Genomic DNA, 22379 nt, shown 5'->3' with positions numbered 1-22379 from the left:
GATAACATCTGGGATCTCATCACCCCTCCATCTGTTAATGCCAGACAGCATACTAAGAAATAGCACTATTTCAGAGGTGCCTGAAGATTCAGGTTTGCTTAGAACCTGCCAGAATTGCGGAAATTGTTTGAATTCCCTCAAGAGATGTTTAATAACATTGGTTCCCAAGATCAACTGATCTTTCTGTCCAGGAATGACAAGAGTGGGAACCATGAATGTATAGCCATACAGATCCATCTTCAGGTTGTATATACATTTTGGCTTTACTTGGACCCCACCACAACCTACAAGCATGATACTACCACAGACATTGTCTGACTCTGATGCTGGACTTAGACTCCCAAGTTCCTTCTCTGCCTGCTCACTCATTGTGCATGCCATAGAACCTGTGTCTAACAGAGCTTGTAGGATAACCTGACCGTTGACTTTCGCAGAGGTGTAAAATAGGCTGTCAGCCTTGTCTACAGTGATAATGTTCTGAAACAATACTTTGGTACCAGGTGGAGCAGACTCTGAGGCGTTATTAAACAAAGACTGCATGTCATTAAGCATGAGGGTGTCATTTGTGGCACTCGTACTGTCCCCTCCCAAGTACGAGCAGTCTAGTTTCCCTGGTTGAACAAACCTTCAGCCTGCTGGGTAGGGAGTGTTGCAACTTTAGGGCAATCTCTCCGCTGATGTCCAACTTCTAAACAAACTAGGCACCTCCTTTCCCTCATACAGTGGGTGCGTGTGGAGTGCGAGTCGTTGCCACAGACCTTGCATGGAGTAAAGCGGGACATGGGTAGATGCTGTGGCTTAGTTACTGCAAGAACAGGCTGATTAGAACGTTCCAATATTCTTTCTAACATACTCAGCACACGCGCCAGTGCACCTGCTTCAGAGTCAGCGACCTCACTTCCCTTAACTGGATGACACGGGACACATTTTGCAGTGCTCACCACAGCACGGTCTGTCTCTGTCTTTAAGGTTTCAGATGAGATTACAGCTGCAGCTACCTGAAAGGCGTGGGGTGAAGCTTTTAATTTCACCTGGTTTTCCCTCTGATGCTCATCGATGGCTTCCTGTACCTCTATTAAGGACCACTTAGTTACGGGTTTGCACTTAAATACATATGCTAAGTTTGGATCTGGGCAATTTCTTATGAACATCATAGCCACTTCAGTATCCATGTTTCCCATCCTACTACCATGGGACTGCAGGTGTTTAACAGCAGCTTCAGCTGCAGTATTTAACCTGACCCAGTAATCCACTGGTGCCTCCTTAGCTATTGGCTGAGTGGCATAAAAGTCTGCCAGCGGTTGAACTGAACTGGGACTTTCACTGAAATATCGTCTCAAAATACTGTATATTACCTCAGGGGAAGTTGGTTTGCCACATGAAGAATAGCTCTTTAATCCTACCTTGACTATGTTCTTTGCTCTACCAAGGAGATGGTTCAGGATCTCTTCATGTTGCTCCTCCCCTGAGAGACTTTTCTTGTGTATATACACCTCCATTATATCAATCCATTCCTGAATGGAGCAACTGTCTGTTCCGTCACCTCGGAATATTGGGGGTCCCTTGACATCCGACCTGATTACTAAGTTTACCTTTGAGAGATCTAGCGTGGCATCAGATGTTTTAACTCCAGACAAGTCCTCTGTGCGTGGCCTCACAGGGGCATGCGGGGTCTGACTGGTCATTAGACGACTAGCTATGGACTCCCCTATCTGGTTCCCTAACTCACCTATCAGATTAAGTAACTGCTGCGTTGTGTTTTCATTACCAGTGACAGGGGTTGAGAACTGCGGGTCAAGCTCAGGAATATCTGCTAACTGACTAGCGTCTGTGGGTTCATCATGTGTAAACACAACAGTTTCACCTCTTCTGGCCACCTCTCTTGAACCAAACATTGCTCTACCTCTCCCTATAACTGGAGTAAAGACATTAAATGCATCCTCACCTCTACCCGCCATTCTACAACTATAGACCATATATATATGAAAATCGTGAAACTAAAAATTAATACAATTCAATGTGTGAAATATGAGGAAAAATAAAAGGAAAAGGAAAAAAATATATATATATATATGCACAACTTAAAAATTTAATATAACCGACAAATATAGTGGTTCCGGTTTTTAAAATGCAAAGAGCCCGTTGCGCTTAAAACCTCAACCACCGATTATCTGAATCCACACCCACCGACTCGATGTCACAGGAGTCACAAGGTCACAGCACGGCCCGGCGATCGGCGATAGCAGATCTGATGTATCCGGGTCACGGCACCAGTTTATGTAGCAATCGGTGATTCGACCAGAACGGGCACGCAGTAGTTGTGGAAGTCGTAATTTATTTCCCTAAAATGAACGGAGCAGTCAGCGACGTACAGCCTCTCCTCAGCTTACACAGCGCCAAATCCAAGTGGATTCTGACAGGAATTTTACATCGCGCAACACAGGTGTGACAGAAAGAGTAATCAAAAAAAAATTATATCCATACAGAATGAAATATAAACACAAAACTTCCCTATTAACTTACAACCAAATGGCTAACTTACAGTCAAAACAAAATGTTAAACAATAATACCTCTCAAACATAATACATAACCTACCTAAAATGAACGGAGCAGTCAGCGACGTACAGCCTCTCCTCAGCTTACACTAATCGTGGGAAGGGGAAAAGTTTATTACAAATTTTGCCTAAGGTTCCTTATCGATATATTAATAAATTATAACGTGGGGGGATATAATCAATATTGCTAAAGGAAATTTTATTCTAATAATTTAAACAACAGAATTTACAAATTATTAATACTTTAGGTTAAAGTTGGCGGAGAGCTGAATTACATGTCTTACCAGCGCCAAATCCAAGTGGATTCTGACAGGAATTGGCGCAAAAAGAAAAAAATTGCAACGCTGACTGCTGCCACACCTACAACACTCAAGTAGGAACCTTTGTGGCGGAACCAAAAAGTACAAACCAAACCAATGAAATGCAATTTTAAGTACAAACAGTCACAAATAACTCGTAATAAATAATAATTACATTAAAAAAAAACAAAGGACTGAAGGAGTTCATAAAACCAATAGCTACACATTAACATGGCTACACTGACACTGATTATAATAACACCTTTTGGTTTTAAATGACAATGTTTCAAATATCTCTCATGTTGTGGTCCCCATAAGAGTCTTATACAATTAAATGTCGTTTACTGTTTGATTCCACCAGGTGGCACCAAAAGACGAACAACGTCAGAAACGAATACGAGTTTCAACTTCCTTTATTTCTGGAACCCGAAGAACAAATGGTGAATGCCCAAATAGACATAAGTGCTACATTATTATTTTAAGTTGTTCCCTTTGAAAAGTTTTTTTTTAATTATTGTACAAAGTATAAATAATAATGGAAATATGAAATAAATATAAGTAAACAATAGATTAATCAAAACATCCATACACTTGCTACATTATGCACTTGAAATGACCCCCCGCATTCCATATCAATGACACATTCATGAAATTACCTCCTAAAACATCATCAAATTGAAAAGCAGCCTGGAACGGTTGCGAATAGTTGCAAATTGTACCTGAAATCACTTTTACCAATGTTCTATTATACATAACCCTACTAACAGCAGTATTCCTGGAGGCAGAACCTTTCAATATACATTGGTAACCTTGGTAACCTTCATTTATTCAAATATATGAACTGCTCATAGTGTGTGAGTTCAATGTAACTATACACTTCCTAAAAAAACTGTTGTTATATACCATTATTTAAAAAGGGACAGAAGGCAGGACTTAATGTTTTAATGATGTGATAATGCGCTATACAAAAATAAATTTGTTGTTGTTGTTGTTGATGTAGATAATGGATAATTCAACCATAAAATATGGTCTGAAGTACTGTACTTGAAACGCACCACGCCGTAGTCACCTCCATTGCCATTTGGGAAACGTGACGTGGCATCCCGTAATTGGTTGAGCCCCACATCCCCGTACAGAAAAGGGTGGGTTTTCATTGTGCCTTTTATGACGCTTCCTGTTTTGAAGTCCAGTGTTTAAGTAAATATTATGGAAGGTAAATTATGACATTTTGGCAAACGCGTACAATCTTTTATTTCAGCTAATTAAAAATAAACTATCGCGAGGTAAACCTTGATAACGGTGAATTGAACCAATGGCCTTTGTGTTCTGTTTATGCAAGTTTTACGACATTATTACAAGGTTGCCAACTTTGGTCAGCAGGCAGGAGTAAGATAGTCAATTCGAGACAAGTATTTCCACACATACACACGCAATTACATGTATGTAACAGTTTTATTACATTGTAAATAGTCTGGAAGGTTTGCAAACTATCCCAACGATTATGATATAGTTAATTTTAGGTTTGTAATGGAACAATATAGATAATAAAAATTCATGCTTCTCCGCACGCCTACTAGCGGACGTGTCCGCTCGAACGTTTGCGACGCGTTTGACGTCATTGTGCGCCTCCGCGGACGAACGCCTGCTGCACTCATTTGGATACACTGCGCATGATCGTTTAGCTGGCGACCACTTTGAATACCATCATGGATGTATCAGAATAATAATTCATATTATTATTATTATTAATATTATTTATTAATGAATTAGAGACAGAATTAGAAAATACAAATTTTTTACAGTTACAGTATTAGCTAAAATGTAATTTGCTTATTATAGTGCCCCTTATTGGTGCATTTTTGTTGACCTTCCTCAGAATTGGGTCCCAAGTCCATCTACCAAATTTGGTTTTGATATATCAAAGCATTACACTCTTCCCGTGTTCGTGTGGGATTTTGCCGGTCCAAAAAGCATGCAGAATGGATACGCAAGTGTTGCGCTTGTGTGGAGAAGCATGAACCAGCACACCAGATCGGCAACCCTGTGTTAAATATAACTATCACATAGGCCTATTAATATACTGTAGATACATTATGACATTAATACAACCACAGGAACTTAGGTACTGTAAGCAAGATCTGTACCCATTTTTTAATTATTAATAGGCCATGGTGCGTTATTAGTATTACGCCTTACAGATTCTTTGAAAAATAAGTCCAGCTGGATTCATCTTCGTTTTTGCTTGGTATTCTATTGTAAACTGGAATTTGAGAGATTGAATTAGTGCATTTAAAATATTAAATAGATATTGACACCTGATCATTTAATCAAATTAATTCATAATTTAGGGTAGCATCTCACTGGGCCTCACATCTCCAGGGTTGCCTGTTCTCCATGTGTTGCTAAATTTCCTCCTACAGTCCAAAGATGTGCAGTTAAGTGAACTGACATCTCTGAATTGCTCATCGTATGTGAGTTCATGCATACCCTACAATGGACTGGCATTCAGCCAAAAATGTTCATCTGTTTTTTTGGCTATTGTGCAGCCTGATTCCCCACAACAGGGCAATGAAGAGTATTGAGTTTAAATGTTGTTGTGAGAGAATCTTTGACAGTTTACTGACAGCACAGGCTCAAATACAGAAACATATTGCAATAACAGTACAATAGCAACATTGTTTGGTCCACTGACACTACATTACTTAGAACAAATGAGCATTTGTGCAGGATACACTACAGTCTCACACTTAGACAGTATTATGAAATTCAATGTTAGAAATAATTCTTACAACACATCTTGGGTTAATGTAGCATGTATGTTTTCTGTAGAAGTAGCCTGATTTGTCTTAAAGATCCTGAAAAATTATGCAATTTAAAACAAAATACAAAAAGGTCATACATAATTTTAACCAAAATCCAAATCACAGTCTATAAGCAAGATCTGAAGACAAGCAAGAGTTTAAAAATGACTAAAATGTAAACAATCAAATTCATTAAAGAGCAAGCTTTATATATTCAGTGAGTTTTGTTATATCTTCCTTAGACTAATTAAGAGATATGCTGCAAGTGTCTCCAGGATTCAAAAAAGGCAAGGAGTGGACTGGTTGAGCATGCTGAGAAATGATGCTTTATTTTTCAGAATACAAGTACAGGTACATTGGAATGCTTGTTTTCATATATCCTTGCACATACAGTATCAAAAATGGGTGTGAATGCAGGGTGAGTCATCTATCTGGCACCTTTGGGACATTAAAGGCTGTGCTCAAGAGCCTAAAAGATGTAATCATTCTGCCAAGGATGGGATTCAAATCGTTGACCTTCTGAGCAAATGCACAGAGGCCTAACCCATTGAGCTACACATAGCCCTTGGAGTGCTGATTGCAGGCAGGTGTGACCCGCATATAAAGAACTTTATCTTAACATTTCAAAATAATAGCTTTGTTCTAATTTTATCCATCAATCCAACTTCCATACCGGTTTGTCCCATTTAGGGTTGCAAAGGGTTTAGAGTCTATCCCAAAAACTATAGATGCAAGGCTGCTCTGATTTTATATGCAAGTTAATTGCCAAATGAATTACATTTGCAGGTTGCAGATATTCAAGACACTTGGGATGCCTATAGAGGTATTTAAAAGTTTTGAGGCCTTATTAAGAGGCTAGTTACAGAACAATAATAAATTTTTTGGTTATTGTTGATAAAGTAGTCCCCAATATATCATATCCATCATTTTCCTATGCAGTTGAAATCTCATGATGTCATTAAGGAGGTATATCTTAATTTGCCTGGCAAACTAGCTTTTTATAGAATCAGTATAGTATAATCGGTATAATTCTCTAGTACTGAGCTAAGACCACAATAATTTATTTTCAGTAGTAAACACCTTTTCATAGATTCAGAGTGAGAGCAATTCATAACCTGTTCACTTTCCCATAGTGTTATTCTGATATGTTGTTTACTTGTCTAAGCTGTGTGAGGGGATTTCCTCTTGGTGCGGAAAAACCACCCTTGCAAGTTAAATTTACGCTGCAGCAACTTCATTTCTAAGAATATCTGAAGGTTGCAGAACTAAATTCAGCAATAATATTGCACCTTTCCTCACAAAATCACATAGATATATTTATACACACAAATATAGAAATGCAGTCAGGAAATAAACACATCCATGCACAAAAGTATAAAAACATATTAATCACACAGAAATGAACCAACATTTTACACACAAAACACAACTACATGCACAGTGAGTTACTGTGGCAAATGACCTCCAGCACTAAAACTACAGTTGCCCTAGATGATGAAACTTAGTTATCGGAATTGCTTCAGTGTTTTTTTTTATCATTGTGGGGAAATGCCTGGAGGAAGGCTCTTTAACTTCTGTAACTGCCATCAGCTTGTGATCTGTGTTGTTGTGCTTCTTTGTATTTGATGTTTTAGACTTTTTTTTTTGTCCTTGAATATTTTGTCTTTTATTTGAACCCGACTGTCCTGCTTTGTTATGGACCTTTGTTCCACAACCTGCCACAAAATGACCAAACAACCATAAAAATAGATTTACAGATAAATAACTATGGAAATATAAATATAGAATATAAGCGATTGCATATATTAATATTGCAATTAGTTCAACAGATGACAGTCATTAAAAGGATGTTAAAATTGTAAATGAAAAAAATTAGCAAGACAACATATTTCTGAATAATTGTATACATTCAGCATCCCTTAAAAGACTACCCCTTTAAAATATTTTGTGACTGTGAGCTTAAGTGATAAGCATTCTCCTTTTATAGGCTACAAATAAAATCTAAGACAATGTAAATGCAGCATTATTTATATATTATATATTAGACTTGCTTGCTAGTTTACTCAGACTTCGCCCGCGATTGGTGAGCTTAATTCACACGTAGTGCAGGCCGGGGGCAGATGACACAGCGACACACAGCAAGCGCGATTTATGGTTATGGTATAATTTTGGTACACTAGGCGGAAGTGGATGAACGGCTGAGGAAATGAATAAAGGAAACAACCTGGAACGAAGCCCGATAGGCTAAACTAAGCAGATGATCTATCTTACATTGTATTTAAATTGGCAGGTCACTATATGAACATATTTGTGTGGTTTTGTATGAAACGCATTATATATAGGAAACTGTTCAAACCTGTTCACTGTGCACAAATATTTAATCTCTACAAATATCTCATTATATAAACAAAGCCAATTACGCAAAAAACATCAGGACAAACAAACATTATGATTAAGATGAATTGCCTTGAAATTCTTGTGCATAAAGCAGCAAAGTGCAGACAAATGCATAGGACTGAAAGACAAAGTGTTCAGACAACGTGCAAATATACAACGCACCGTGCAGAGGAATGTAAAAAGTACACAGCAGACGAACAAAACATCTTGAAGAAAATAAAATATATCTAGAAAGATGGACCGCGGAAAGCACCTGAGCAAGGGGACTAAGGGCTGTATCGAAATTCCTTCTCTGATGTCCCTGCATTTTGTTTGACGTTCCGCCGCCTCAGCGCAGGGAGTCCTCTGGACTCGCGTGTACTGTTTCTGAGCGGGCACTAGGACCCAGAGCGAGCAGGAGAGGTCCAGCGGCGTCCGGTAGGCGCGACGGAAAAAAGCAAACGGAGTAAATGAGACAGATTTTATTTAGTGAAACTGTCTAAGAGGAAAGTGAAGCGATACGTGGTGGATTAAGGCTGTGGCGATGATCCGGAGTCGGGTGTGAGGCGCTGGGCCGAGGTAAAGTGATGCTGTGCGGGTACCGCTGACAGAGAGGAGCGGAGCGGCCGCCGAGAGTAGGCCTGAGGCGCACGCAGAGCCCATCAGAAAAGCTGAGAATTTATATAAACATATATATTTCATATGCACATGTATTATCGAACGCCACATATCGGAGTATCGACACATTGTGCGATGCTGCAGTGTAGGTTTTGACCTATCGCTGCTGCTGTGCTATATGCATGTGTGAGCCGTTTACCCTTACTGTAAACAGTGTGTTACATTTTTATTTTTTATTATATACAATGACAAAATGGGCATATCCTATATGAAGTATATGTTTCAATTTGGGTTTGATGAAGCAGTTAATGTTCAGTTAATTTGTACGTTTAGTTTGTCTTGCTCCTAACGTGATTATTTCGTCTACTTTGTGTTTTACATTATAATCAAGCAGTGAGTTATTTTTTGTTTAGGGTTTTCGACGTTTTTAATTTCAATTTCATTTTCTGTGTCTGGTATCTACATTAAATATCAGAATAGTTCGTGCACCCTGAATTAAACTGCTTGAGAGTCCCGTTGTTTTTTTTTTGTTTTTTTTTTAAAGTGGTGTTAGCATGTGTTCGTAGTCCACTTGAAAAATGACCTTTGGTCTTGCTTAGCAAGTTGAATATATTATTTTACGCCGCTCTTTTGAGAACTGGTTACAAAACGGCTACGGTCCCCCCGTGAACGCCTCGGTGTCATCTTGAAGTAGTTCTTCACTTGCTCCATAGGTAGCATTGCTCTTGAAATATTTAAGAATTGTTGTGAAGTTAAAAGAAATCCTGTTTAACTTTGGAAATTAGCGTGGGCAGTCTATTTGAATTCCACTCATCGCGAGAAATCCAAAAATATATATATTTTACTAAGGGCCCAATTCTGATTTGCAGCGTAATACACGCCGTGTTTAATAGTAATACTAGCCGGCTGTTTCAATTACAAACGATGAATCCGTACTGTGATGGGCTGGACCCCTGTCCAGGGTTGTTCCCTGCCTCGTGCCCATTGCTTCCGGGATAGGCTCCGGACCCCCCGCGACCCAGTAGGGTAAGCGGGTTGGGAAATGGATGGATGGATGGATGAATCCGTATTCTGCCGTTATACTAATTGAACATATTTTCATTGGTTTAAAAGTAATTCATGACAACTAGAGTACATCAATAAAAATCCTCTATGCAGAACTTTGTAAACGGATGGTCATATATTATACTGCCAATTTCGACTGATTAATGAGTGTGGTAAACATTGTGTGCAGGTTGGATGGATTTCTTATTAGGCTTTGACTACTGTTTTCCCACTTGCTTCCAAGTGGTTATCCTATCTTTCAAACTCAAAAGACTCTACCTAGTTACAAACTACGAAGGCCATTTACGATATTCCCTTTTACATAGCTTTAATAAAGTTTCTAAGGGAAAAATCTGTCCAGTTGGCATAGTGGAACAGTTAATTCTGTTCTCTGTATTCTAAAGTTCTAGTCCCAGGGGTGTGTATCTTAGTCTCCAGAATAAGTCACAATAAAAGTAGATTAAATTCAGAGTATGCTATCTAAATGCTCCTGCTTACTCACAGCAAAGGATGCATATGATTGTTAAGTAATGTCAGTTAAGTGTTGACAATGATAGCAAGCACCATTCCAATGACATTTATAAAAAACATTTTTAAAGAAGTTAAAGGAAGAGTGCTGTAGTTTATCTTAGGATATGTGTATACCACAAATGAATGGGGCTTTTGGACATATTTAGGGAAGTGAATGACATTGGCTTGGGATGGCATTGTAGTGTCTCACAGCTGTATTGCTGAGAACCTTGATTTCCAGGCCCACCATGGTTGCATAACGTTTGTTTTGGTTTTATGGTTTTCTTAAGGGTAAAATAAAACCTTTGAGCAGCCAATTTTTATCATAATTTTATATATTATAATTCAATTTTTGCATTTAAGGTTGCCAGCCAATACATGAAATGAACTTCCAGAATCTTTCAACTAGGGCTGTAACAGTACATGTGTTAGTTTTGTACCATTCAGTATATAATTTTTGGTTCGGTATGCACAATTAAATAAATGAATATATTTACAGACACTGGTGGAACCTGAATTTACAAGTGCAGTCACTCCTGCTACAATGCGACTAATTCGTCCTTGAAAAACTTAGCGTTCACTATAATCCCATACTAAAATGCACATATCCAATGGGAAAAATATGGTATGTGACTCCAAAACATAGTAACTTGCACCAAACTAAATGAATTAAATAATAAAAACAGTAACGCTAGTGGCCAATAATGTAATTCTATGCATTTCAAATAAAAAATTATACATTCGTAAATGATCGTAAACATCTATGGATCTTATGAGTCTCACATGAATTGCCTAGTAACTGCTTCAACTGAATGTGCCGAATTACTCAGTGTTTCCTAATCTGGTCCTCTGGGACCAAAAGACAGTCCACAGTTTTGCTGGAGGGAGTAAAAATGTGGACAGTCTAGCAGGGAACTGAGATGGAGCAAAAACATGAAATGTTTGTGGGTCCCCAATAGAGAAAAAACAGTATGAAAATTTAATATCATGATTATAGTGACCAAAACTAACACAGTTATCAGTATTACTGCGGTATTTTTAATATGTGCTGAAAATGTTCAAAAAGTACACAAATCAAAATTATTTCACCAAGTTTTAGGCCTATTTTGAAAACCACAAATAAAATTAGCAGCACAATGCACTTTAAACATTTAAATAATAATAATGTAGCCAATAAAATAAAACAGTAACCAACTTTTTATTAACTACATTAGCATCATAAATAAACAAATACTGGGTATTCTGGTATCATTGACTCTGGTTTGTTCCCACCTCTAAACTTCCATCCTGAAACTGCTGGTCTGCAATCACTGACCTAGAACTGTGGTGACATAAGGCAGTGCGGTGATATTGGAAAACTTCGGGAACCCATTCCTAGCAGACATAAGAACATAAGAACATGAGCTTTCATTTCGTGTAGAATGAACCCAGAAAGCAACTGAATGTGAGTTATCTGTATGGTGTTTTCATGTGAGACAATTAACCTTCAACAGATAAGCTGGATTAAACATTGTTCTGTTTCAAGAATATGCAAACGCAAACATACACGTAATTCATTCTTAAGAGCACATTGGCAAAAGTTGCCAGCTCCATTACAACAATGACAATGTGCAATGTTTTTACAACAGTAAGCAAACGTTAACCTACCTTGCATTCACTATAAAGTAGAGAGTGGTGGTCAGTGGTCACGAAGACGACTTGAAAGACTAAACGTGTTGCCCCCCTTTGCAGATATTTTTTTTTCTGCGTGTTCTGCAGACAGGGTGGCCATCTTCAATCATTTCTGGAGACTTATAAAAGCCAAAATAGGATCACTATCATTCACTTGGATAGTTGTTTTTGCATGCAAGTAGTGTTTCTCTCTAAGAGAAAGCTTGCATTGTGCTTTTCTCTCCGACTGAAAATCACACATACAAATGCAATTCTGCGTTATATTGGACTTGGGTACTAATGCATCAGTTGTGTTAGAACAGATATGCGGTGTGTCACGTGTTATAGCAGGACTGACTGTACAAAACATTTTGCTAATTGTGACTTGGTTGATTTCAGCTAATGCTGATTATAGGTAATGATAATCGGCAGGTTTTGGAACATTGTTTTCCCAATAAATGCATGGAAACGCATCCAGTGTGCCATTTCATTTGAAACATCATCCTCCAAGTGTGTGTGCATGTGTGTGAGAGAGGGAGAGAGAGAAAGTGTTTGCATGAGTGTGTACATATGTCTACAACTGGAGCAAGACAGAATATTCCTCTATAAGTTGAAATTCCCATGCCATCTAATGCACTTCTGCAAGGAAATTTAGAAAGAGATATGCGACCATAATCTGTAGTAGAGAACATGGGATTTAATTCATTATGATCATGATTTTATATTTTTATGTTTTTATTTTTACAATGTGCAAATAAGTGTCTGTTAGGTTTTGTTATTCAGACACAAAAGAACCCAAAACTGATGCATGTACACAACCATGAATTTTGTGCACCATTACATCGCTACTTTCACCATTTGTGTATATCTTGATCCAGCTTACAATATTTAAACTTCTGGGTCATCCTTTGTATATTAAATGGATGTGGGTGCCAGAATGTTTTGCCAGGGCTAATTTGTGTCTGTCTTTTTAATGCTCTCCAAGACTCCAGTGATTAATGAGAATTAGGCTCCAACATCCTGCCAGCTTTTGCGCCAAGCAGGCTAGGGGACATCATGAGTGAAGTCATGATTGTGAAGGAGGGCTGGCTTTACAAACGAGGTAAGAAACACCATTTTCTTCATTTGTTTCTTTCATTTGTTTACATTTTTCTTCTTTTCTGATGTCTCATTTCGAAATCCACACATGATTTTTCACTCTACACACCATTGTTTGTGATACATGTTCACACTTGCATACTAAGATTACAGTATTTTGTTCAGCTCAAGGTGATAGATTTTGTCTTTTCAATATGATCTGAAATTTTTGCTAATTCCAATGTAAATGAGGAATGCACTTTTTGGGGTAAGTTTCTACCAGTTTTGCACATTTGGATTCTGCAATTTTTGCCTATTCTTCTTGGCAAAATTACTAAAGTTCTGTCAGGTTGGATGAGAACTATTGGTATCTTGCTTCAGATTCTCACTTGGATTGAGATCTGGGCTTTGGGACATTCTTCAACATTCAGGTTCTTGGCCTTTTTTAAACCACTCCAGTGTAGCCTTGGTTGTGTGTTTATGGTCATTTTCCAGTTGAAAGGTGAACCTGTTCTCCAGTCTGATGCAGACTGAAACAGGTTTTCTTCTAGTATTGCCTTGTCTTTGGCTCCGTTCATCTTGCCCATAATCCTGATGAGTTCCCCCTGTCTCTGCCAAAAGTATCCCCTCAGCATGATGCATCATGCTTTAGTGTGGGGATGATATTTTCAGTCCAGTGTTGCCTTTCCCCCACATAGCATTTTCCACTAAGGCCAAAAAGATGACCATACGCGCTTGCGGCAAATTACAAGAGGAATTTCACATGGTGACAGTTTCATAAGATTTTTTTTTTTGCAATGACTTTCGTATAGTCACTAGCAGGTCCAGCTTTGAGAAGTGTTCAGGTTTAATGGTCCACCGGGCCATTGCCAGGAAACTACCAAAGACAAAAGTGTTAGCCTTTCCATGGAGGGGGACATGCTCCCATGAGAATTTAAGACTACAGTGTAACACCATGTTTAACTTGTCTATATGATTCGATCCGAATAAATTTCACTTGCTTTTGATCGCTCTGTCAGCTTTGTTCAATAAAATATCCTATGTAAAAATGCAGTGAAAATACAGAGGACATGACCATGGTGGTAGATATTGGCATTCTTGTCCAGGTTTGATTGTCCTTTGGAAAGTTTCTCCTGTTTCAGCAGCTCCTTCTAAGCTACCATTAGCCTCCCTGGTTTTGTGACTAATGCCCTCCTTACTCGCTCACTGACATTTTGTGGACAGCCTTCTCCAGTAGTGCCATATTTAATGGTGCTTCAGGGATTTTTTTTCTTTTTATAACCAAAGGTTGGTGCTTCTCCAGAACTGTACAAGCATCTACAGAGTTGTTTTGGTAGTTCCTTATTCTTCATGATGCTGTTTGTTTAGACACTGGGGCCACCCAGAAACAGCTGTATTTATTTTCAGTTAATGTGACATTTTAATTGCACTCAGGTTGACTCTTGTCAACTAATTATGTCTCCTGAAGGCAGTTGGTTGCACTAGAGCTTATTTAGAGGTTTCACAGCTAAAAGGTGGAATTGTTATGCTATCAAGACCTCAGCTCATTTGTAAATTTTGAAAACTATGTAGATATTTTTTCCCCACTTTGACACTACAGGCTGTTTTGTGCAGATCTGTGACGTAAAGTCACGATTAAATCGAGTTGTAGCACAAGATATGTAAAAGTCCAATGGGGGATACAAGTTTATGTAAGGCATTGTAGTTTTTAAACGTCCCTGGCCTAGTTAAACAATTAATTACATTTTATTTATTTATCTGATGCTTTTACCCAAAGTGACATACATTTTGAGAAAGCAGCATCAGACAGTCCCTGGATCAATTGGCAGTGCCAGGGTAAGGCCCTTAATCACCAATTGTGGGATTTAAACTGGCAACCTTCTTGATCACAGACACAGCATCCATACCTGCCAAGCTACATTCCATCCCCATAAAGTACACATAAACACTTTGTAGAACAGCACCCACATACCAAAGATAAAAACAGAAATACATTGGAAATTCACAAATGTCATCTAGATTTAAAAAGTAAATTAAGAGTAGCCTCTTTCCTGACCAGACTCAATCAAAAAATATTTGGATTTTTGTTGTACAGATTTATGAAGCTAGCTGTAGAGGTATCAAATATTATGGAATATACACTCACCTAAAGGATTATTAGGAACACCTGTTCAATTTCTCATTAATGCAATTATCTAATCAACCAATCACATGGCAGTTGCTTCAATGCATTTAGGGGTGTGGTCCTGGTCAAGACAATCTCCTGAACTCCAAATTGAATGTCAGAATGGGAAAGAAAGGTGATTTAAGCAATTTTGAGCGTGGCATGGTTGTTGGTGCCAGACAGGCCGGTCTGAATATATCACAATCTGCTCAGTTACTGGGATTTTCACGCACAACCATTTCTAGGGTTTACAAAGAATGGTGTGCAAAGGGAAAAACACCCAGTATGCGGCAGTCCTGTGGGCGAAAATGCCTTGTTGATGCTAGAGGTCAGAGGAGAATGGGCCGACTGATTCAAGCTGATAGAAGAGCAACTTTGACTGAAATAACCACTCGTTACAACCGAGGTATGCAGCAAAGCATTTGTGAAGCCACAACACGCACAACCTTGAGGCGGATGGGCTACAACAGCAGAAGACCCCACCGGGTACCACTCATCTCCACTACAAATAGGAAAAAGAGGCTACAATTTGCACGAGCTCACCAAAATTGGACAGTTGAAGACTGGGAAAATGTTGCCTGGTCTGATGAGTCTCGATTTCTGTTGAGACATTCAAATGGTAGAGTAAGAATTTGGTGTAAACAGAATGAGAACATGGATCCATCATGCCTTGTTACCACTGGGGGGTATTCCAGAAAGCAGGTTATGTGACATACCCGGGTAAGTTTAAGGGTAAGTTAGTGGATAACCTCAACTTTCGGTTCCAAAAACGGAGGTTAACTTTCTGGGTATGTACGTAACCATAGCAGCTTACTCTCTGAAGATAACCTGCTCAGTAGCAGGTTATGTTCCAGTGTAAGTTTGTTGCAGAAGGTTACTGAGCATGGCGTGCCCTTTTGATGACGATCCTGTGAACGTGAAGGCATAAATTATACAAGGTTTTTTTCGCCGGGAGAGAGTTATAAGACCGCGTATTGATGTCTTGTCATTTCCTAATGATTATTTGAAAAAGCGTTATCAGTTTTCAAAAGAATCGTTCATTTACTTAACATCTCTTGAAACCGCATATTGCAAATGTCACAAACCCAAACCGCGGGTCTGTGCTTAGCACAGAAAACATTCTGTACATAGCGCTTCGGTTTTTTGCGTCAGGGCATTTTTTGTACAATATGGGCGACGCAGAGCATATAGGAAAGGCAACTGTGTGTAGAGCCTTTCGCACAGTATGTCTGGTACTTAACGCTTCTTACACACGTTTATACAGTTCCCTGTCCATAAAGCTCTGCGTGTTATTAAAGAGGAATTCCACAGAGTGGTAGGTTTGTCCTTTGTAGTAAAATCTATGATGCATATTTAATATATAGTCATACTATTTATATCTATAGCCTACATGTATTCATCCTGCACACACACACACTTGATACTTCCCTATATGACTTTCTATTTCAGGGTTTCCAAATGTAATTTGGAATACATGTAATACATGTATAGTGACAATAAAAGGCATTCATTCATTCATTCATAATTGGGTGCATTGATGGCACCTACATTCCTATTAAAGCTCCTTTAATAAATGAGGGAGACTATGTTAGATAGATAGATAGATAGATAGATGTCTTTATTGTCACTATACAAGTACAGCGAGATAGCGGAGGAAATCTATTCATAGTATCAATGTGCAGGTAACTTGATTTTATATCCTTAATTTTTTGCCTTGTTAAAATCATCAAACTCATTACTTTTTTCCACTAACTATAGGTAATCATTACAGGACAGTACAATGCTGGTTACCACTGGTTGCCCTCAGATGGGGTGAGGGGAGGTGGTGGTGGGCTCCCGCCAGTTAGACGGGCTTCAGCCTTTTTTCTATTAGCTACATGACAGAAAGAATATACTAAATCGTGTTTAATAAATAGTTAAGTGATCGTGTAATCAATAACCTTTTTGCAGAATGTTTTTGTGTTTCATTTTGACTTGGCTCAAAGTTCTTCTGTCTCCAGAAGGATTACACCTTATTAAATAAGAAACCATATATTCCTAGTCGAGACACATTGTTATTTTAACCTAAAGAAATGAATGGTAGGAAAAGTAAATGCTTTCATAGTGATTTAACAGTAAAAAGGATGCGGAAGGGTTATGTGTTTAATTATTTTGCATTATAATAAAAGGGGAGGCGATGTCAAATTTGCAATTTAATACACACGCATTTATTCTGTCCTTTATTTTTTGCCAAGCCAACTCTTTCTTTAGCCGATGCAGCCGTATTGCTTTTTTTCATTATTATTGGCTTGAATTCCTCATATGCGTGCATTAAAACTTCCAACTCCGCCTCTGTGAAGTATGCCGCTCTCTTTTTTTCACTTTGATTTTCCATTCTGACTCGTGAAATCGGCGATCAATTGAAAACGTCTTTATGTATGCACGGTGCACGCGCATTAACTCTGGGTAAGCAATAGGAGGTTGATTGAACTTACTCTTCTCAGGTGTTTTGGAACCGACATACTCATGGTATGCGGGTTTGGGGTATATCAACCCAGAGGTTAAGATTTACCAAATGGTAAGTTAACCAAGCTTTCTGGAATACCCCCCTGTGCAGGCTGGTGGTGGTGGTGTAATGGTGTGGGGGATGTTTTCTTGGCACACTTTAGGCACCTTAGTGCCAATTGGGCATCGTTTAAATGCCACGGCCTACCTGAGCATTGTTTCTGACCATGTCCATCCCTTTATGACCACCCTGTACCCATCCTCTGATGGCTACTTCCAGCAGGATAATGCACCATGTCACAAAGCTCGAATCATTTCAAATTGGTTTCTTGAACATGACAATGAGTTCACTGTACTACAATGGCCCCCACAGTCACCAGATCTCAACCCAATAGAGCATCTTTGGGATGTGGTGGAACGGGAGCTTCGTGCCCTGGATGTGCATCCCACAAATCTCCATCAACTGCAAGATGCTATCCTATCAATATGGGCCAACATTTCTAAAGAATGCTTTCAGCACCTTGTTGAATCAATGCCACGTAGAATTAAGGCAGTTCTGAAGGCGAAAGGGGGCAAACACCGTATTAGTATGCTGTTCCTAATAATCCTTTAGGTGAGTGTACATCTCCTGCAGAAATCTAAGATAAATGATTATATTTGTATACATTAGTATATATTTTGTTACCCAGCCCTGTTCTACATGGGACAGACTTCAATCACTTGTGACCCTGAACAGGATAAGCAGCTGGAAGTTGGACATATATTATAAACATCAGTTATTGTTGAATTTTAAATGCAAGAACATCCTTCTCTGCACATTTCTTTGAAAATGAATGACTCTGTATTTCATCACAGAATTTAACTGTCTGCAATGTCAAGATGTATCTATGGCAGCAATTGTAACAAAGAGAATGAAGGGAAGTACTACATAGCAGGAAGAAATGCTTTTATATTGAATTTACTAGTGCAGTCGGCAAGTAGAGTAGGGAAAACAGCTGATATCCATCTTTTAGAATCTGCTCATTGGTTAGTAGTGGTTACCCTGTCCATCATAGCCTCTCCTACACAGCGGTGCCACCAGAATAACTCCTCTTATGTTATTGCACCTATCATACCAAGCATCTGAACTATGACCTACCACAGAATGGCAAAACAGGTGTCCCCTACGCCCCCTTGTGGCAGTGAGTGAGCCGCTGTGGTAAGTTACTCATTCAGGGTAGTGAGAGTTACTCTAATGACAGCAAGTAAGAGCTGCACCAGATTGGGATGTTCCATTGAAAGTAAAAGTGCACCACAACAGTTAATAATCCTTACATCCATCCATCCATCTTCCATGCACTTATCCTGGTCACGGTCATTGGGAATCAGTTATTCTGAATGGTTAATGTAGTAAAATTATTGGTTTGAACTCCCACGTAGCCTGGTAGTTAGAGATGAGTTTAAGCCCCCCTAAAAATATTTACTGGACCCCCTCAGAATTCGTTTCTGGCTATGGGCCTGGGCTGTGGGCTCTCTTTCACTGCGTAATGTTTTAGGTTGCCGTATAATTTCACCTATGTCATGTCACAATGCACAATTTGGTTCGTATTTTTTGGGCAGTTGCTCGTCAGCTGTGACGTTTTAATTGTGAGAATTGTTGCTTGTGTGTGTGTTGAAAGAGTGATATATGTCCAGCTGAGTTTTATAATCCATTATAGTGGCATCTTAACTGTTCAGTGTATTAGTCTATATATTCTTAGACTGTAAATCATAGATGATACTGCCTCTAAGGTGGAGGCTTTGACAAAGCAGACCCCAATTCCCTGGGGCACGTTAGTGTCCGTGGTTAAAAGCGATGGTATAGCTATTCCAGGTGGAAATTTAGTTGCATACAGTAGCAAATGAACAAATGTATATATGCCCTTTTTCCTTTTCTACTGTATGCAACTGTGTGAATAGTGCTAAATGCAAGACAATGTTTTTAATCCATAAATCAGGAGATGAGGTTATGCTTAATTGAGCCTACGCAGATGTAACAGTAATGTAAATATTCAGGGTGATTACTGGGTGAGACTTTGCTTTTAAATACAGTGGTACTTCGGTTCTCGAACTCACTAGAACTCAAATTTCTTGAAAGTCGAACAAACCAGTTTGACCTAGAACTCGATCTGAATATCGGAAGTCGAACCGTGAACGCTGACCTAATATAAATTGTACGCGCCAAGGAATGAGTCATACTACAATGCAATTCTTACTTAAATGCCTTCTTCACAGACTGGACGATTAACCAAATAAAGCAGCGCAACATTACAGTAACTAACAATAAATAAACCACTAACTTACGTGTACTATTAGAGCATTTATGTCGTTTATTTAAACTTTATTTTACCAGGTAAATGAACTGAAAACCAGTTCTCACTGCTTTACGTGATATTCGGGAGAAATAGCAGATTACGCATCGGAACTGCCTGGGATACAAACGTCATGCGTGTAACTAAACTCTTCAACCAATAAGGTGTAGCGGTCGCGGCGTTCACTGCACGATTTCAGTAACACATTTAAAATCGAGCAGACACCTTCGCCTCCACAATACACGGGACAAAACTTTCCGTACCCCAACAAGTGTTTAATATACATGCATGTTCCCTAACTACATAAAAGGTGACACAAACAAACACACAGTCCGAGCAATGAATGTACATATATTAAGTCCAACAGAACTGATCAGTCTTTTAATGGCGATTCCGATGATGGGGAGCTGGCAAACGGAACAGTCTTACCATGAAGGCGATGGAGTAGGGGATGACGGAAAAGTCGGTTGATGGTGTAATCCTGGTACTTAAGGTGACGTGGGTGTTCAACCAGTTCAATGGGGTTAATCCACAAACAGGGAAGACAAACGCGGACGATCTTCTTTGCGGACAAAGACAATACATTCACTACAAATGAAAGGACTTTAAACAAGAGACGCGGAAAACTAGTTCTCTCTTGCACCTTTCTTTCAGCCTCCTCTCCTGACCCTCTTCCCTATTACTTTCCAAACCACCACCTCCCTTCCCCTAATTAGTCACCTGGTTATATCAGGTAAACTCTTAAAGGGGAAGTTACATTCTAGTGCAGAGCTAATATGGAGGATAGAGCGCCCTCAGGCTTTCTGGATGGATACCATGTCGAGCCTAGGGGGTACCTCCCTTATGGCCATCGGCTATGGTAGCACTATGTGCGGTGTCACATATACCCCCCCCTCCAGCTGGGTCACAAGGGGAAGGACCGTAAAACGGCTTTATGTCCACCACATTTATTGTGTCGGTTCTCTCCCCTTTTCGCACTCGATAGTTAACCGGGCCTAGCTTTTTGACTATTTCAGCGGGTCCAGCCCACCGAGGAGCCAACTTGGCAGAGTAACCTCGGGCGGCGTCGGAGAGAGGGTGAGTCCTAATCCAAACAGATTGTTTGGGATGGTACACAGGGTTGGCACGTCCTCGGTTGTACGTCCTTCCCTGTTTCTCTTGTGCCTTTGCGACGTTCTTTCTCACCATGTCCTTGAGTTGGTCTTGACGCTCCAGGAGGGAATAACGTTTCGACCCTGGGGAGGATGCAACATGGATGAGCCGGTCAAAAGGGCCCTTAAGAGACCGGCCCAGTGCTAGTTGAGCAGGAGAGTGTCCTGTGGATTCTTGGACTGCCGAGTTAATAGCAAAGCGAAACTCTGCTAGCCAAGTGTCCCAGTTCCGATGTTCTTCCTCTACGAATGAGGCAATCATACTTTTCAGGGTGCGATTGACCCTTTCGGTCAGGTTAGTCTGGGGGTGATAACTGGTGGTGAATTTGTTGAGCACCCCCCATGTCTTGCAGACCTCTCTAAAAATCTGGCTGGTGAACTGACTGCCCCGGTCTGAAACAAGAAACTTGGGCGTTCCCCACCTGGTAAAAATCTCCTTCACCAAAACGTCAGCGATTTTAGGCGCCGTGCTGGTCCTGAGGGGAAACAGCTCCACCCACTTTGTGAAGTAGTCCACCACTACTAAAAGAATGGAGTTCCCTCGGCCACTTCTAGGGAAGGGGCCCATCAAATCTACACCTAACATCTCGCCAGGCTCTGTGATAGGTGTAGATTGTAAGAGTCCTGCAGGAGGCTTGTTGGAAGGTTTATACCTTTGGCAGGTGTGGCAGTTTCGGACATACGTCCAAGTGTCTTGACGGACAGTGGGCCACCAGGCCACTTCTATAATCCTCAGCAAGGTCTTCAGACGACCAAGATGGCCCCCTAAGGGATTATCATGGTAGTGGTGTTGGACTGGGAGACGCAGTACCTCTGGGACCACCAGTTGGTAATTAAAGCCTTGATCCCCCTTCGGCACGCGTCGGTAGATGATCCCATTTTGATCCACAAAGGCTATCCTGGATGGATCTCTCAGCTCCCCTAGCGGCCTTACTTCCTTCCGAACCTCCTGGATCCAGGGGTCAGTTAGTTGGGCTGCCCCTATCTCAGGTAGGGACATAGGTAGTTCCATCTGTGGTTTCCGTAACGATGACATAAGCGAGACCGATGCCCCTACAGGAAATACTCTGGACAAGGTGTCAGGCACAATGTTCAAACATCCCTTTCTGTAGATGATTCGGAACTCAAAGGGTTGTAACCGGAGGGTCCAGCGAGTTAGCCTAGAGGAGTTCTTTGGGTTATTAAAAGCCCAAGTGAGAGCGGCATGGTCTGTAACGACCTCAAACGACACTCCCTCCAAAAAATGGCGCCAGCGCTCGACCGCCCACACTACCGCGAGGCACTCTTTCTCTGAGACAGAGTAATTCCTCTCGGCTCCG

General features: G+C 40.0%; 2 protein-coding genes across 2 annotated transcripts in view; one reads left to right on the top strand and one right to left on the bottom strand.

Annotated features, from left to right (window-relative positions):
- LOC111841901 (NLR family CARD domain-containing protein 3-like) overlaps positions 1 to 8464 on the bottom strand; it is a 79412-nt gene extending 70948 nt beyond the window's left edge. Inside the window, exon 1 of the mRNA XM_072702715.1 lies at positions 8307 to 8464. The gene's annotated coding sequence lies outside the window, so the exon portion shown is untranslated. The remainder of the gene's footprint in view (positions 1 to 8306) is intronic.
- LOC111861008 (RAC-alpha serine/threonine-protein kinase) overlaps positions 8416 to 22379 on the top strand; it is a 45617-nt gene continuing 31653 nt past the window's right edge. The window contains exons 1-2 of the mRNA XM_023845257.2: positions 8416 to 8611; positions 12840 to 12956. Coding sequence (XP_023701025.1) covers positions 12911 to 12956 — 46 coding nt within the window. The 5' untranslated portion in view covers positions 8416 to 8611; positions 12840 to 12910. The remainder of the gene's footprint in view (positions 8612 to 12839; positions 12957 to 22379) is intronic.

The sequence above is a fragment of the Paramormyrops kingsleyae genome, chromosome 19, assembly GCF_048594095.1.
Source record: "Paramormyrops kingsleyae isolate MSU_618 chromosome 19, PKINGS_0.4, whole genome shotgun sequence".
Taxonomy (NCBI): domain Eukaryota; kingdom Metazoa; phylum Chordata; class Actinopteri; order Osteoglossiformes; family Mormyridae; genus Paramormyrops; species Paramormyrops kingsleyae.
This window is presented reverse-complemented; position numbering and strand designations above follow the sequence as displayed.